This window comes from Cebus imitator, unplaced genomic scaffold (assembly GCF_001604975.1).
Source record: "Cebus imitator isolate Cc_AM_T3 unplaced genomic scaffold, Cebus_imitator-1.0 Scaffold573, whole genome shotgun sequence".
In the NCBI taxonomy this organism is placed as follows: Eukaryota; Metazoa; Chordata; class Mammalia; order Primates; family Cebidae; genus Cebus; species Cebus imitator.
This window is the reverse complement of record NW_016107888.1, coordinates 1,008,615-1,026,235: the sequence shown is the minus strand read 5'-3', so window position 1 is coordinate 1,026,235 and position 17,621 is coordinate 1,008,615. Positions and strand designations below refer to the sequence as shown.

Sequence of the window (17,621 nt, the reverse complement as noted above, 5' to 3'; positions counted from 1 at the left end):
TCAAAAAAAAAAAAAATAGTTTTATTGAGAATTAATGCCTTAAAAAAAAAATAGTCCCCTTTATCCACAGGGAATAGTTCTTAGACCTTCCTGCCAGTGGATGCCTGAAACCGTAGATAGGGCCAATCCTGTATATACTGTTTTTTCCTTTATGTACATGCTTAGGATAAAATTTAATTTTAGTAAATTAGGCAGAGTAGAGATTAACAACTAATGATGAACAATTATGACAGTATATAATAAAAGTTATATTAATGTAGTCTTCCTGCCACCTTCCTCCACCAGTATCTTCCTGCACTGTACTCACCTATTTTCAGACAATGAGTGACTGTGAATAACTGAGATAAGGAAAGCAAAATCATGGATAAGGGGTACTACTATATTCTTAACATTTCCCGCTTTTTTTTTTTTCCCCCTAATTTGCCTGTTTTTTTTTTTGTTTGTTTTTCTTCAGTAATCCCCCACTCTTTTCGGTTATTATTCCTGCTTTTTCTTGTTTTTGAACATTGTAAATGCTGTTTTATATAAATGTGTGTGCGTGTATGTGTGTGTGTGTGTGTGTGTGTGTGTATGTGTGTGTATATGTATATATATATATATTTTTTTTTTTGAGATGGAGTTTTGCTCTAAAAGTTGCCCAGGCTTGAGTGCAATGGTGCAGTGTCAGCTCACTGCAACCTCCACCTCCCAGGTTCATGCGATTCTCCTGCCTCAGCCTCCCGAGTAGCTGAGATTACAGGCATGTGCCACCATGCCCTGCTAATTTTGTATTTTTAGTAGAGATAGGGTTCGAGCTGGTCTTGAACTCCCGACCTCAGGTGATTGCCCACCTTGGCCTCCCAAAGTACTGGGATTATAGGCGTGAGCCACTGTGCCCTGCCATTTTATATATATTTTTTCAATTTTACTACTACCTGTATTGCTAGATATATGTTTTATCATGACTCTTCCTTCTCCTGACTTCCTCAAGTGGTTTTTCTCCTTTGTGGTTTGTATAATAATTTTTTTTTTTTTTTGAGACAGAGTCTCACTGTCGCCCAGGCTGGAGTGCAGTGGTGTGGTCTCAGCTTACTGCAATCTCTGTCTCCCGGGTTCAAGGGATTCTTCCACCTCAGCTTCCTGAGTAGTTGGGATTATAGGTGCCCACCACCTATAATCCTGGCTAATTGTTGTATTTTTAGTAAAGACAGGGTTTCAGCGTGTTGGCCAGGCTGGTCTCAAACTCTTGACCTCAGGTGCTCTGCCCACCTTGGCCTCCCAAAGTGCTGAGATTACAGGTGTGAGCCACCGCGCCCAGCCTGTATAATAATTTTTGATTGTCATCTCTTTCTCTGTGGGAATTCCTCATATCCTGTATTTTGGAAGAAGTCCTTATGGTTCAGTTTTGTATGTTTTTCCCCAGAACCTCAGGTCTCTTGCTTCATATAGACCGGTTTCACATTGTTGATATCTAAGCCAAGGATTTCTGCTATGAGTGGAAAGCATAAATTTGTTAGGTCCACAAGTAACTCTGGTGTGAAATTCTAACTTGCTATACATGACTCCACTGATGTGCTGGTACAATATATGGCAAATTTCTTAATGCTTTCAAGAAGCAGAAGAGGGTGATATAGTCCAGTTTTTCTAGTCCCCATTTCAAGGAAGGGGTTAAATCTCTGAGCTTTTTTGAGGGAGAGCTTATTAGTTAGCTTTCTATCATTCAAGGTCCTGAGGCCTTCCGTATCTTCAGGCTCTAGATTGCCCTTTCTTGTTTTTCAGTTTTGGGGGTTTTTGGCATTTTGTTTTTGTTTTTTTGAGACAGAGCCTTGCTCTGTCACCTAGGCTGGAGAGCCAGTGGCTCGATCTCAGCTCACTGCAACCTCCGCCATCTGGGTTCAAGCAGTTCTCCTGCCTCAGCCTCCCAAGTAGCTGGGATTACAGGCATGGGCTACGGACCTCCATGTTCGGCTAATTTTTTCGTTTTTAATAGAGGTGGGGTTTTGCCATGTTGGCCAGGATGGTCTCAGACTTGCCTCAGGTGATCCACCAGCCTTGGTCTCCCGATTTTCTGAGATTTCAGGTGTAAGTTACTGCACTTGGCCCCCTTTCTTGTTTTTGAACTTAGCTATATATTAAATTTTTTAGTGTTTTATTTTATCCAGAGCTATAATACAACTAACTCATCTTTTCCTGCCCCTTTTTCCTCTCCTTTTTCTTTTCTTTTCCTCTCTCTTTATTCACTCTTCGATCTGTTTACACTGACTTTAGCAGTTTTCACCAAACCACTTTATTCAAGTCCACCAAACACTTCTGTTTGCTAAATCCAGTAAATCTTTTATTCATTTATTTTTTATTTAATTTTTTTTAAGACCAAGACTTGCTCTTTTGCCCGGGCTAGAGTTCAGTAGCATAATCTAAGCTTACTGCAACCTCCCCCTCCTGGGTTCAAGTATTCTCATGCCTTAGGCTCCAGAGTAGCTGGGACTACAGGTGTGAGCCACCACACCCGGCTAATTTTTTTGAATTTTTAGTAGAGATGGGGTTTCACCATGTTGGCCGGGCTGGTCTCAAACTCCTGACCTCAGGTGATCTGCCCATGACAGTCTCCCCAAGCACTGGGATTACAAGCGTGAGCCACTGCACCTGGCCCACTCTTTCCTCTTTAAAACATGTTCTTTCTCTTGGTTTTGAAGAGTTTACACTTTCCTGGATTGCTGCTTCTATGTAGATTCCTTTGCTGACTGCTGTTTCTTCTGCCTGAACTGAAGATATTGGAGTTTCTCAGCCTCAGACCTGGGCCCTCTTTTTCTGTCTACATTCTCTCTCTAGGCACAAGAATGGTCATGACACCATGTTTCATCATCTTTCAGTTTGTTAAATTACTATCCTTTAGATTTTAGCTTAAGTATTACCTCATTGTAGACCTTCCCCAATCAGTTCATTTAAATAATTAACCACTCTGCCTTATCCTCTTGCAAAACCTTGTTTATAATTTGTAATTATAAATTTTTATTCACTAATTTATAGTCTGCTAACTATACTAGTCAGAAAGGGCATTGAGGAGAGAATGTCTATTTGTCTGCCAATATATATCCTACATCCAGCATAGTACCCAGCACAGAAATACTCAGTAAATATTAGTTGAATGAATAAATATTTTGAAATAATAGGAAGAGCCAGATTCATTTTATATATTGTCTGAAATACAAACATTGTAAAGAATACATTTTTATTTTTCAAGTAAAAGTTACACTATCAAGTGAAAAAAAAAGAAATACCTCAGTAATTCACAGCCTCATAAGATTACACATAGTATTTTGAGACACTCTCTCCCTCCTAGTGAAATTATTCCTCAGCCAGGTGCGGTGGGTCATGCCTGTGCTTTGGGAGGATTGCTTAAGTCCAGGAGTTTGATACCAGCCTGGACATTGTAGCAAGAATCTGTCTCTACAAAAAAAAAAAAAAATGGCCAAGTGTTGGTGGTACATGCCTGTAAATCTTAGCTACCCAGGGAAGCTGAGGTGGGAGGATCACTTGGGCCCAGGAATTGAAGACTGCGGTGAGCTATGATCACACCACTGCACTCCAGCCTGGGCAAGAGCAAGAATTACTTTCCCCATTTTATTGATCAAAATATCTGAAACCTTGTCAAGTCTGAACTACACTTTCTAAATTCTTAAATATCCTATTATATGACAATGACCTTTTTTCCTTCCTGCTTGCACTCCTTTATTCTACTATATTTTTTCTTCAACTTCACATGATTTTGGAACCTTGACTTTAGTAACTTAGTGCCTCCTTAATTTGTACTTTTCCTCTCTAGCACCACATAATCATTTTTACCTCTCACAGCACTTTGATCCCAACTCCCTTTTCTCCTAGTCCTTTAGTCATACCTACTCACCAAAAGCCTATCCGCAGTCAGCACAAAATGCATTACTTGCATTCTTCATTTCTATACCCTTTGTACCAACCTCACTGGGCCCTCAGAGTTGCCAATTAATCCTCTCATATGTCATCTCTCTCTTAGTCCTCTCAGCTATCATTCTCAAGTGTTGGCTCTCAGCCTCCATCTTTCCTTAACTACCCTTGTCTTGTCTCTGCCTTCCCTTATGTTCTTAGTTAACAAAGAGAATTTAGACCATCAGGTAGGAATGCCTTCATCTGCATATAATCTCCTACATCAAACCAGGGTTCCCCGGCTCTCATACTTAAATATTTCCCTTTTATTTCACCATCTGTCAAATGATAATTCGTACCTACATCTGAATTCGGGATCCTAGTTCTCCCTGTCTTATCAAGGATCTTTCACTTCTTTCCTATATGGGCAACCTTTCTCTTTATTTATTATTTTTCTTTTGAGACTGAGTTTCACTCTTGTTACCCAGGCTGGAGTGCAATGGCGCAATCTCGGCTCACCGCAACCTCCACCTTCTGGGTTCAAGCAATTCTCCTGCCTCAGCCTCCCAAGTGGCTGGGACTACAGGCACGCGCCACCATGCCCAGCTAATTTTTGTATTTTTAGTAGAGACGGGGTTTCACCATGTTGACCAGGAAGGTCTCGATCTGTTGACCTCGTGATCCACCCGCCTCGGCCTCCCAAAGTGCTGGGATTATAAGCATGAGCCACCGCGCCTGGCCTTATTTATTATTTTTCTATCAGCAGTAAACATACTTGAACATTTGTTGGGAGAGGGAATCCTAAAATTTTAAAAAACAAAAACAAAAAACACTCTGATTTACTCTCCATATAGCTACCATCTTCTCTTTTTATTTGTCTTTAGAACCAAAATTCTTAGTCACTACTCTGACTGCTTCTTTTTAATTGCTGTCTCTTCTTTAGTTTTATAGAGATGGGATCTCACTCTGTCATCCATGCTGGAGCTCTGTGGTGCTGTCATAGCTCACTACAGCCTCAAACTCCTGGGCTCATACAATCTTCCCACATAACTGAGACTATAGATGTGCACCGCTATGCCTGGCTAATTTTTTTTTTTTTTTTTTTTTAAGAAATAGGGTCTCACTATGTTGCCCGGGCTGGTCTCAAACTTCTGACCTCAAGTGATTCCCCTACCTCAGCCTCCCATCTTTTATTTTTTAATTTTCATTTTTCTTAAAGTTATACTTGTATATAATATTAGAGCCAAATAGCGCTACCAGACTTTTAAAAGAACAAACAAAAACTGCAGTCTCATTTAACAATCTTGTTATTTTATTAAATATGTGTGAGGTATAAAGACAAACTATAAACATTTAGGTATCTTCTACTCAATTTAAGAAAAAGAGCACTATCAATAACCTTATTATTCCATCCCATTTCTTTCTCTTTAGAGATAAACACTATTCTGAATTTTGTGTTTATCACTTTTTTTTTTTTTAAGATGGAGCCTTGCTCTTTCATCCAGGCTGGAGTGCAGTGGTGTGATCTCAGCTTACTGCAACCTCTGCCTCCTGGGTTCAAGCAATTCTCCTCCCCGAGCCTTTCGAGTAGCTGGAACTACAAGTGCGCACTCTCACCTGGCTAATTATTTTTGTATTTTTAGTGGAGATGGGATTTCACCCTGTTGGCTGGTCTAAAAGTCCTGACCTCAAGTGATTCGGCCCCCTCACAACTTTTTTAGTTAAAATTGTTGTTGAGATAAAATTCACATAACGTAAATTTACCGTTTTAATCATTTTATAGCAATACTACAATTTAATAATTTTTAGCATATTTACAATGTTGTAAAATTACCACTGTGGCCGGGCGCAGTGGCTCACACCTGTAATCCCAGCACTTTGGGAGGCCAAGGCAGGCGGATCATTTGAGGTCAGGAATTCCAGACCACTCTGGCCAAAATGGTGAAACCTCATCTCTACTGGAAAAAAAATAAATAAACAGGCCAGGCATGGTGTCACGTGCCTGTAATCTGAGCTACTCGGGAGGCTGAGGCAGGAGAATTGCTTGAACCTAAGAGGCGGAGGTTGCAGTGAGCTGAGATCATGCCACTGTACTCCAGCCTGGGCAAAAGACAGAGTGAGACTCCGTCTCAAAAAAAGAAATACAAGAGTGAACATTCCTGTCTCCTTTCTGATCTTAATACGGAAGCTTTCAGTCTTTCACCATTATGATGTTAGCTGGGAGCTTTTTATTTTTGTCAGGCAGAAGAAGTTCCTAGTTCCTAGAAATTCCTAGTTTGTTTAGTGTTTTTATCATAAAAGAGGGTGTGGATTTTGTCAAATGCTTATTTTACATCTATTGAGATAATCTGGTGGGTTTTTTCCTTTTATATTCTGTTAACAATGGTGTATTACATTGTAATGATTACATTGTAATGGTGTATTATGTTGATTGATTTTTGTATGTTGAACCAACATTGAGTTCCTGGGATAAATCCCACTTTGCCTTTTAATATGCTGTTGAATTTGGTTTGATAGCATTTTGTTGAGCATTTTTGCATCTGTCCACAGAAAAGATATTAGTCTGTAGTTTTCTTGTGATGTCTTTGTATCAGGGTAATACTAAGAATAAATTAGGAAGTGTTCCTTCCTCTTCTGTTTTCCCTTGCATTTTAAAATGGTTTTTTAATGTGTTTTGTATTTTAAACATGTATCGCTTAGTTTTACATGGTGGTGCTTGGTTGGTTTTGAGACAGTCCTCCTCTGTTGCCCAGGCTGGAGTGCAGTGGCACGATCATGGTTCACTACTGTGATAACCAGTGCCTCCCAGGTTCAGGTGATTCTCATGCCTCAGCCACCCGAATAGCTGGGATTACATGCGTGTGCTACCACATCCTGCTAATTTTTTTTTTTTTTTTACACAGATTCTCACTCTGTCGCCCAGGTTGGGGTGCAGTGGCACGATCTGAGCTCACTATAGCTTTCGCCTTCTGAGTTCAAGCAGTTATTATACCTCAGCCTCCCAAGTAGCTGAGATTACAGGCACGTGACACTACACCCAGATTTTTTTATTTTATTTATTTATTTTTTTTGTATTTTTAGTAGAGATGGCGTGTTGCCCAGGCTGTTCTCAAACTCCTGAGCTCAGGCGTTCTGCCCGCCTCAGCCTCCCAAAGTGCTGGGATTACAGGCGTAAGCTATGGCACCCAGCCTTGATTTTCATTGTAAAGATTTTTTTCTTTTTTTACTTCTATTGAGTTTACAGCAGTAAACAAACTCAAATTCCTATTTGCTTCTGCCTGCGCACCCAGTTTTTTTATTATTTGGATCATTTCTTTTTTTTTTTTTCTGAGACGAAGTTTCGCTCTTGTTACCCAGGCTGGAGTGCAATGGCGCGATCTCGGCTCACCGCAACCTCCGTCTCCTGTGTTCAAGCAATTCTCCTGCCTCAGCCTCCCGAGTAGCTGGGACTACAACGTGCGCCACCATGCCCAGCTAATTTTTGTATTTTTAGTAGAGACGGGGTTTCACCATGTTGACCAGGATGGTCTCAATCTCTTGACCTCGTGATCCACCCGCCTCGGCCTCCCAAAGTGCTGGGATTACAGGCTTGAGCCACCGCGCCCAGCTGTACCCTATTATTTAAAAGGGGGTTGTACAAACAGTATTTCTTGAATTATATGTGTGTGTGTGTGTGTGTGTGTGTGTGTATATATATATATATATATTTTAATATAACCTTAAGCCTATAAAAATCATCGCAATCCAGCCTGGACACTATGATGAAATCCTGTCTCTATGAAAAATACGAGAATTAGCCAGGCATGGCAGCATGCCCTTATAGTTCTACCAACTCAGAAGGCTGAGGTGGGAGGATTAATTGAACCCAGGAGGTCGAAGCTGCAGTGAGCTGTAATTGTGCCACTGCACTCCAGCCTGGCCAACAAAGCAAGACCCTATATCAAAAAAATAAGAATATTAATATTAATTTAGGCAATTACAAATATATATCAACATATGTGTATGTGTGTATATATGTACACATACATATAACTCCATATATATATGTGTATATCCCTTATATTTGAAAGATACATATAAAAGCCTCAGTTAATACTTTCCTTAGATATCTTGTAGTATTTATTATACCACTGTCTTCTGGAATTGAGAGAGTGTGTGAGTTTGAGTGTTTGTGTGTTGCTGAAGAGATCAAAGGCTGGCCTGATCTTCTCCTCCTTGATGGTTTTTGCCTAGCTGTTGAAAGGAATCCGTCTTCAAGATTCAATAACTTTACTACATTATTGATCGTCACTGACTATTCTGGGACCATATTCATTGGCACACTGTGTTGTGTCCTTTCTTTTTTATTTGAGACGGAGTCTCTCTCTCTTGCCAGGCTGGAATGCAGTGGAGTGATCTTGGCTCACTGCAACCTCTGCCTCCCAAGTTCAAGCAGTTCTCCTGCCTTGGCCTCCTGAGTAGCTGGGACTCCAGGTGCCTGCCACCATGCCCAGCTAATTTTTCTATTTTTAGTAGAATCGGGGTTTCACCATGTTGGCCAGGATGGTCTCCATTTCTTGACCTTCTGATCCACCCGGTTCAGCCTCCCAAAGTGCTGGGATTACAGGCATGAGCCACCGTGCTTGGCCTTTTATTTTTTTCTGAGACAAAGTTTCACTCTGTCACCCAGGCTGGAGTGCAGTGGCATGATCTCAGCTGACTGCAACCTCCACCTCCCTGGCTCAACTGATACTCCCACTTCACCCTCCCAAGTAGCTGAGACCAAAGGCACATGACACCATGCCTGGCTAATTTTTTGTATTTTTGGTAGAGACGGGGTTTCACTGTGTTGCCCAGGCTGGTCTTGAGCTCTTGAATTCAAGCCATCTGCCTGCCTTGGCTTCCCAAAGTGCTGAGATACAAGCGTGAGCCACCGCACCCAGTCCCAGCCTTTTCTTAGATTTGCCACAATTGGGCAGAACTTTTTGCTTTTGTCTGTGTGCATTCTTTGAACTGCAAATGTTTCCTCATCGCCCTCAACCCAAGCTCATCCCTTTGCTCTTCCCAGATCTCAGAAGTTCTTGATGAGTGCAAAAGATACAGGTATATTACTTCAGAGGACCCTTTTATGTATAGGATATATGTTTTGCTATTTTCTGAAATTGCCACTTTTGGCTTTTTTGATACTGCTTAATTTTGCTTTGTGTGGCTTCTGCTACATTTCCCTCATTTGGGTTCTATAAAGAGCTTAACTTTCTTTCTGTGTGTTATTCATTCTCCAGATTATATCTGTTGCCCAGTTCTGAAAATGCAGTTGGTGGTGTTTTTTTTTTATTCACAATTTTGTTTTTATATGATACTCAAAAAGAAAATCAAAGCTGTTTTCCTATACTGCTACATTCATACTAGGCTGTTCTGCTGTTTAAAGTAAATTTGCAGCCAGGTGTGGGGGCAGACACCCGTAATGTCATTACTTTGGGATGCCAAGGTGGGAGGATCAGTTGAGCCCAGGAGTACGTGACCAGTTTTGGCAACATAGTGAGACCTCATCTCCCAAAAAATACAAAAGTTAGCTATGTTTGCTGATACATGCCTATAGTCCCAGCTACTTGGGAGGCTGAGATGGGAAGATTGCTTCAGCCCAGGAAGTGAAGGCTGCAGTGAGCCGTGATCTGTACTGCATTCCAGTCTGGGCAACAGAGAGAGACCCTGTCACCAAAAAAAAAAGCCATAAGTCATTTAATAGCCAAACAACCTGAAACTGTACAGGACTCTCAGAGAAAATTATTGTGAAGGATTAGATAGGGCAAAAATAGCAATATGCTATACATACTCACTTTTCAGTTTTAATAAGTCTATTCAAATTAGTTCAGTGCTGCCACTCCAGAAAATACAACCTGTTCTTGCTTATTGATTAAGTAGTTCCTTTGGGAGATGATAGAGCTGCTTTGAAACTATAGATATAGTCCTGTAGATCTAGTCTTCGAGATAACATTTATTTTTCTTAGATCAGTCTGCTAGAAGGAGTTGCTCATTATGAAAGTAATGTATCTGCCATGCTCTAAAAGTCTAGCAAGTAGTCACCTAGCATTCCTCTCCCTTTCTCATCGTTCTGTGCAACATTAGCAAATGAATATACTCAGCTTGCTTTGAGGTATCTTTTCAATTTTTTCTTTTTAAGGTATCTTTTTTTTCTTTTTATTTTTCCTGCCCCCAAAACAGAACATGTTTCACTTGAGGTATCTTTTGATGTCTAGTTTTTAAGTGGAACTGCTGAGGCAAATTGGACTGCCTTTGAGTCAGTCCCACAATTTGTGTTCTTGTTGTTGTTTTTCTCCACCCTCCTCTCACATGTAAGAATCCCACAGTTTTAAATCTAAGACCAGCAGATAACACATATCTGTGGATTGGCTTTCCAACCAGTGCAGCTTATATGGAGAAGGACCATAGAATATTTAACTCCATCATTGGCTACAGACTAGGTAATGCTTTTTGCCTTAGTGTCTAAAAACTAGAGTATTAAAAAAGGTTCAGTATCCCTTATCCAAACTGGTTGAGACCAAAGGTATTTCAGATTTCAGATTTTTTTGGGTTTTGGAATATTATAACGTTCACTTAAAGTTTTACCAAGTTCATTTTTTTGTTTCTTTGTATTTTGTGATTCTTGCAGGATTATGTTGACAAAGAAAAGGCAATTGCCAAAGCCTTGGAAGACCTCAGAGCCAACTTTTACTGTGAACTCTGTGATAAGCAGTATCAGAAACATCAGGAATTTGATAACCATATCAACTCCTATGATCATGCACACAAGCAGGTGAGTTATAGTTACTTGCTAACAGAGAAGAAGATACCTTATCTATTGTTACAACGATTGAATTTTATGAGTATACCCCCAAAAGCTTGGTGTCTGTGATTTCTTGTGTCTCCCAGTCTTTATCTGCAGTCATCTGACACACTTCGTTTTTTTAGTAGCAGAAATCCTGACATAGACACCCCCTCAAGCCCACCACCACCACATATACACTATTATTTGACGAATTGTGTTTATAAATCTTATATAATGTTTTTGCCTTTGATTGATTTCTAAGTTTTTATTTAATTTTGTAATTCAGCTGAGGGTCACTGGGAACTTTGTTTCCATTTCTGCTCTTAACATGTTAAACTTTTAAGAGTTATTCAGCAGACTGTGTTTTTTTGAACTTCCCTGTATAAGAGTTCATGCTTTATTGGCTACTGTTTTCTATTATTAAGTCATTTTGTTATTCAGTGTACCTTGGAAGTTAGATAAATCTTTGGAAGGAAAATAAAATTAGATGCTATCTTAACTTTAACAAAAAACTCTGATGCTGCATGTTGAAGAGTTGATAAATGAATTGCACTTTCTTTGCAGGCTTTGCCTTCACCCCCTGGCCGCCACCCCATCATTTTAGAAAAGAAAATTGTACCTAACCTAGTTACTGATATATAGGAGATGGCAATAGTCGCCCTGGGAGATTAGAAGGGGAAAGTAAATTGTTACAACCTAAAGGAGAGTTCTGGTTTATTAAAGAATTTCAAGCTATTTGATCTTGGGTGACTTTAGCATAACTTACTAGGTCTTTGGGGGGTACAATAGTCGTATTTGTTAAATATGTAAATTTATGAGCATTGGAATGATATCTCTTAAGCTAGACTTGTTGAACTAAGACTTTTTTAACCTTCATCTTCTAGCCAACCATACCTCATTCACAGGTAAAAGGCAGTCTTTGACCAAGTTTTACTCTTACTAGAATGGGGAGAAATTACAAGTTGGTTGTGATATACTCTTTTGGAACATTTAACTACAACTAACCAATTTAAGATTCTTCCACTGATGGACTTGTATTCAAGACAGCTTTTCAACTTACTATATACCTTTGGACATTCTTTTAATATATTGTCAGCTTTGCTTGATTCAAAGAAGAGAAATTTAGAGAGAGAGAGAGAGAGAGAGAGAGAGAGAGTGTGTGTGTGTGTGTGTGTATGTACACAAGCTGTATTGACAGTTACTTTTTTTACTCTTTCAAAGACTCGTTTTTCAGGAAAGAAAAATGCAACAGCGAGTACTTCTTATCCAGGACCTTTTCCAGTTTTTCAGTGTATTTATAATTTGAAAATTTCAGGCCGGGCACAGTGACTTACACCTGTAATCGCACCACTTTGCAAGCCCAGGAGTTTAAGACCACCCTGAGCAATGTAGCAAGGCCCACCCCCTCCCTCAGTCTCTACATAAAATGTGATTAGCTGGGTGTGGTGGCACCTGACTGTGACCCCAGCTACTCCAGAGGGTGAGGTGGGAGAATCACTTGAGCCCAGGAGTTTGAGGTTGCAGTGAGCCATGATCATGCCACTGCACTTCACGCCAGGCAACAGAGCAAGACCTTGTCTCAAAAAAACAAAACAAAACAAAAAACTCTCTCAAGTTACTTATTTTTATTTAATTAACAACAGACATTTAGTATGTAAGTATATACCCAAGTTTTCGGGCTCTTGAGAATGTTTTCAATTAAGAAATATCTGCGATATATTAACAGAAGATACCTTAGGCAGAAAAAGGATATTTAGAAAGGTTAGCCAGGCACGGTGGCTCATGCCTATAATCCCAGCACTTAGGGAGGTCAAGGCATACAGAATCACTGTTTTGCCTTGATATAATTTTTTTATCAGTTATCTCGAACTAAGGTCAGTTCGAGACCATCTTGGCCAACATGATGAAACCTTGTCTCTACTAAAACTACAAAAATTAGCCAGGCATGATGGCACATGCCTGTAATCCCAGCTACTTGGGGGGTTGAGGCATGAGAATCGCTTGAACCTGGGAGGTGGAGGTTGCAGTGAGGCAAGATCATGCCATGGCACTCCAGCCTAGGCGACAGAGCAAGACCCAGCCTNAGAGACGGGATTTCACCATGTTGACCAGGATGGTCTCGATCTCTTGACCTCGTGATCCACCCGCCTCGGCCTCCCAAAGTGCTGGGATTACAGGCTTGAGCCACCGCGCCCGGCAGGACTGAACTTTTATTTAATTCCAAGGTGTGTTTCAGTTGTGAACAAAAGCAGGAGTTCCCTGGAGCTTTAAGTAGCTAAACTAAAACAGTGAAGCCTCTAGCAGCCACCAGTGACTATTTTGATTTGTACAAAATAGACTCTGTTAATACATGATTTAGTTAACATTACCTAAATTGTTTGCAACTCCTTTTTGACAGGATTACTTACTCTTAGTTGACTGTTTCATTACCCGATAACATATATTACCAAGGAACAGAAATTTTAGATTATTTCTCATTATTCAAAAATGAAACAGATTCTAAATTGAAGTAGTCCCTGAGAATTTCCTTGGTGATGAAAGGAATGATCATTTTTAGACTTCACAGGGACTTAATTGAAGTTTGGTGTGGCCACTTTCCACTTGAATTTTTCACTGTTATACTGATAAAATTTTTTGCCTGTCAAGATATTTTACAGCATGTGATCCTCCCTCTGTAAACTTCATATATACGGCATCAGGACAGTAAGAACATCAGATCAGTTAGACCTCTCCCAAGCCAATACATATTTGAAGAAATACATACTGGGTTCCGTTGTTAGTCAGTGGGAAAAAAACATAGAAGTATATAAAAAAGGAAAGTGCCTAGGGCTAACATAAAAAGAATGACACTTCTAAGAAGTGAAATCATCCAGATCAGATACTCATGAGGATACTCCCTAGGTACTCAATATTTTGGGTGTTTACAGAATGTTTTATCCTTAGAAAATCAAAAAGTAGGCTGGGTGCAGTGACTCACACCTGTAATCCCAGCACTTCAGGAGGCCAAGGCAGGTGAATCACGAGGTCAGGAGTTCAAGACCTGCCTGACCAACATGGAGAAAGCCCATCTCTACTAAAAATACAAAATTAGCCATGTGTGGTGGCACATGCCTGTAATCCCAGCACTTTGGAAGGCCAAGGCGGGCAGATCACTTGAGGTCAGGAGTTCAAGACCAGCCTGTCCAACATAGTGAAACCCATCTCTACTAAAAATAAGAAAAAAATTAGCCAAGCGTGGTGGCGTGTTTCTGTAATCCCAGCTACTATAGGCAGGAGAATTGTTTCAGCTCAGGAGGTGGAGGTTGCAGTGAGCCAAGATGGCACCACTGCACTCCAGCCTGAGTGACAGAACAAGACTCTATCTCAAAAAAAAAAAAGAAAACATAAACCAGGAAAAAGTATAATTCAAACTTGAATAATGTATAGACTTGCCTTTTAAGGGGAAAAATTATATCAAAGCAAAACAGATTTATAATTTAATAAAATTGACATTGACAACATTAATGTGATCTATGATAATGTTTTAGTGACAATGTCTAACCTGAATGTAGTAGAAATTGTTACATCTTTGGTTCATTTGAATTTGACATATTTATTCTCCTCACACTATGTGTTACCTCAGTTCTTCCCACTTTTCTATATTGTAGTCATTCTCAATCTAGGGAGATTTTGTCACCCAGGAGGCACTTGGCAATGTCTCTGGACATTTTTGGTTGTCCCAACTAAGGGTGTGATACTACTGACATCTAGTAGTTAGAGGCCAAGGATGCTGGTAACATCTTGCAGTGCACAGGAAAGCCCCTTGAAACAAAGAGGCAAAATGGCAGTTAATATTGCTGAGGCTGAAAACCCTGTTCTATCAGAATTAACAAAAAACTTTCATATATATATATATATATGATATTGTGTCATTTGGCCTTTCTTAGTACAAACAAATTATTATCATGTTAGGTCATCTGTTATGTTGTAAACATGTATAAAGTGCTCATCTAGATGATCCAGAATATTCACTTATTCTTTTTTAGAGTATCATTAAAATAAAAATACAAAATTAAGATTGCCCATGGAGAACTCATGGACTGCCTATTCACTAATAAAGAGTATATATCTGTGATCCCTGGTCTGAGAAAAATCTTTAGCTGGTGTAATTAATGAATGCATGTGAGTTTATTCCTTCATCTTAACCAAAGCTCATCTTATGTATTAAAAAAAAAAGCAAAACATGTATTACAAGCTTGTTTTTTGGTGAAATGTTCTTCATTTGCTTGAAAGGTAGGCTTTTTCACCTTTCTTCATACTGCTGTTTTAATATGAACAGTAAAATCTCAAAACAGAATGTTAGAAATATATAAACAAAAGAAGCACAGCACTAAATTTTCATAGTTCATCTCTTCCCTGAACTTAGAATTTCTGAGGAACCTGCTGGGTTCAGTGGCTCATGCCTGTAATCCCAGCTACTTAGGAGGCTGAGGCAGGAAGATCTCTTGAGGCCAGGAGTTCAAGGCTGCAGTGAGCTATAATTGTGTCACTGCCCCCGAGCCTGGGTGACAGAGCAAGACTCTGTCTCTCTTAAAAAAAAAAAAAAAAAAAAAAAAAAAAAAAAAAAAATTAAATATTCTGGTGTGGTGACATGCACAGTGTAAGTCTCAGCTACTTGTGAGGCTGAGGCAGGAGGAATGCTTGAGCCCAGGAGTTTGAGGCTGCAGTGAGTTGTGATCATACACTGTACCCTTGTCTGGGTGACAGAGCAAGACCCTGTCTCGGAAAAGAAAAAAAATAATTTCTAAGGAATCTTTAATTGACCTTGGTACAACACAGCTAAATGGCCGCTAGCAGGAAGAAGGATATATTTTTCATTCCTCTTTGATGAACATGAACTTACCTTACAAACGGACCTACCATTTTTCCAAATTCATGCTCTAAAATCATAAAGACACCCTGTCTTGTCTTCCAGGAAGGCACACAGGATTATTATGAATCTGAGTTAATAGGTAAGTACTTTCAACCCTGTATTAGCAGTTCCTAGTTTCCATCTTCTATCAGATTTTCACCATTAAGATTTTTCAGGGAAATAATGTATTATGTTAGTGGTAAACTATAGTAGAGGCAGGATCCTAAACATACCCTTACCTTTAATAAGCACAAATAATCTCTCAAAAAGGAGCTATATGGTCACTTTCATTCAAGGTTTAGGTTGTTTTTTTCCTGACAGGAGGCAGGGGTGTTATATGCCTCTCCCTATTCACTCATTTTTCTCATATTTTCCAATATTTTATGAAGAGTCATTAACACAAAATATTAAGACCCAGCTTAATCTTCAGAGATACGGAAGCTGATTAGATATTTTGGCTCTTTTCAGTAGTTTAACCCTAGTTTTCAAGTGATCAATGTTAATACATTTTGAAATCTCCAGGAGTAGGTCTTTCTGTTTCTGAAGAAACCCAAAGATGATTCCTTTTTAAATGAGTTAATTTTGATACACCTGACTGCTCAGTAGACATTGGCACTGATCATCTCCTACCTTTGTTGGCTTAGTATAAGTTACAGACAAATTTGAAACTAAAGATTTGTCTATTCCTACCTCCTTGCCTCCTTAATTATTTTACATATCTTTTTAAAAAATTTGTCTAATGGATATGACAGTGGAAATCATTTTCTTTAGTATTTCAAGGGGCCTAAAATTCAGACTCCAAAGAACATTATCTTCCCCAAAAGTAAATTAATAGCAGCACCTTAGTAATCTTCCTTCCCTTTCTCCCTTCCTTCTTTCCTTCCTTCCCCTTTTTCTTTCTTCCTTTTCTTTTCCCCTCCTTTCCTCCCTCCCTCCCTCTCCTCTCTCCTGTCTCTCTCTTGCTCTCTCTCTTGCGCTCTCTCTCTCTCTCTTTCTCTCTTTCTCTCTCACTCCTCTGGCTGCTTCCTTTGTACTTTGTTACCTACTCGGGATTTTTTTTCTAATCTTACCCTCTTGTTTGTGCCACGAAAGGTCTTTCTAGTACATAAGCTAGAGGTCACCAATTATCTCACAGATATATTTTATCTAGCCTCCATGTTATTAGTTTTTCCTTTTTTAATTTCAGTTGATTCCCAAATTTTGAAAATTGGATTTTACAAAATTTAGACTTTGGTTTATCTTGAAAAATTAAAATTATCTGACAACTTTGGGCCTACATTTCAACATAACAGTGGACTAAAGCTGAACAGTTGCTATCTATTTGCTCACTCTCCAACTAAACTGTGATCTCCACTTCATCTTTTCTTTTACACCAATCTGTGGACTCATTATGTTACCTGGTGAACTCCTCTAAACATCTGAATTTGTGAGTCAGGCCTATGTTTTTCCCTTCTTCCCACACAAGTTCCCATGGGATCTGACTGATGATGGGAAACTGGCACATTGAAAAGCTGCCTCCTTGCTAATAGTGTTGGGACCAACTTCCTTGCAATTTCAATCTCTAGTAGTCTGATCCAGATTATCAAAATCTGGTACTGTAAAGCATCTTCAGAAATCCTTTAGGCCAGTGCAGTGGCTTATACCTATAATCCCAGCACTTTAGGATACTGAGGCAGGCAGACCGCTTGAGCCCAGGAGTTCGAGACGAGCCTGGGCAACATGGCAAAACTCGGTTTCTACAGAAAAATCCCCCCCAAAATTAGCTGCATGTGGTGGCAGTTGCTGTGGTCCCAGGTACTGGAGGGGCTGAGGTAGGAGGATCACTTGAGCCCAGGAGGTGGACATTGCAGTGAGCCAAGATCATGCCACTGCACTCAAGCCTGGGCAATATATTGAGCAAGGCCCTGTCTCAAAAAAAAGAAAAAAAAACTTTAACTGTAGAAAGAATCAGTATCTCAGTCAGAGGAAGATACTTTGAGCCTTCCTCTTTTTTCTGCTAAAATACCCTTTATATGAAAACTTCTATACTTTTTACATTTTCTAAAA

At 39.6% G+C, this 17,621-nt stretch overlaps 1 protein-coding gene across 12 annotated transcripts in view; it reads left to right on the top strand.

Moving 5' to 3' along the window:
- The window catches only part of GPATCH8 (G-patch domain containing 8), a 103,121-nt gene that overhangs the window by 63,030 nt on the left and 22,470 nt on the right, over positions 1 to 17,621 (top strand). For 9 of the 12 annotated variants that reach the window (XM_037734095.1, XM_037734100.1, XM_037734099.1 and 6 more), the window contains 2 exons: positions 10,529 to 10,672; positions 15,639 to 15,675. In XM_037734095.1, coding sequence (XP_037590023.1) covers positions 10,529 to 10,672; positions 15,639 to 15,675 — 181 coding nt within the window. The remainder of the gene's footprint in view (positions 1 to 10,528; positions 10,673 to 15,638; positions 15,676 to 17,621) is intronic. The other 3 variants (XM_017516101.2, XM_017516096.2, XM_017516097.2) reach the window with 1 other exon arrangement.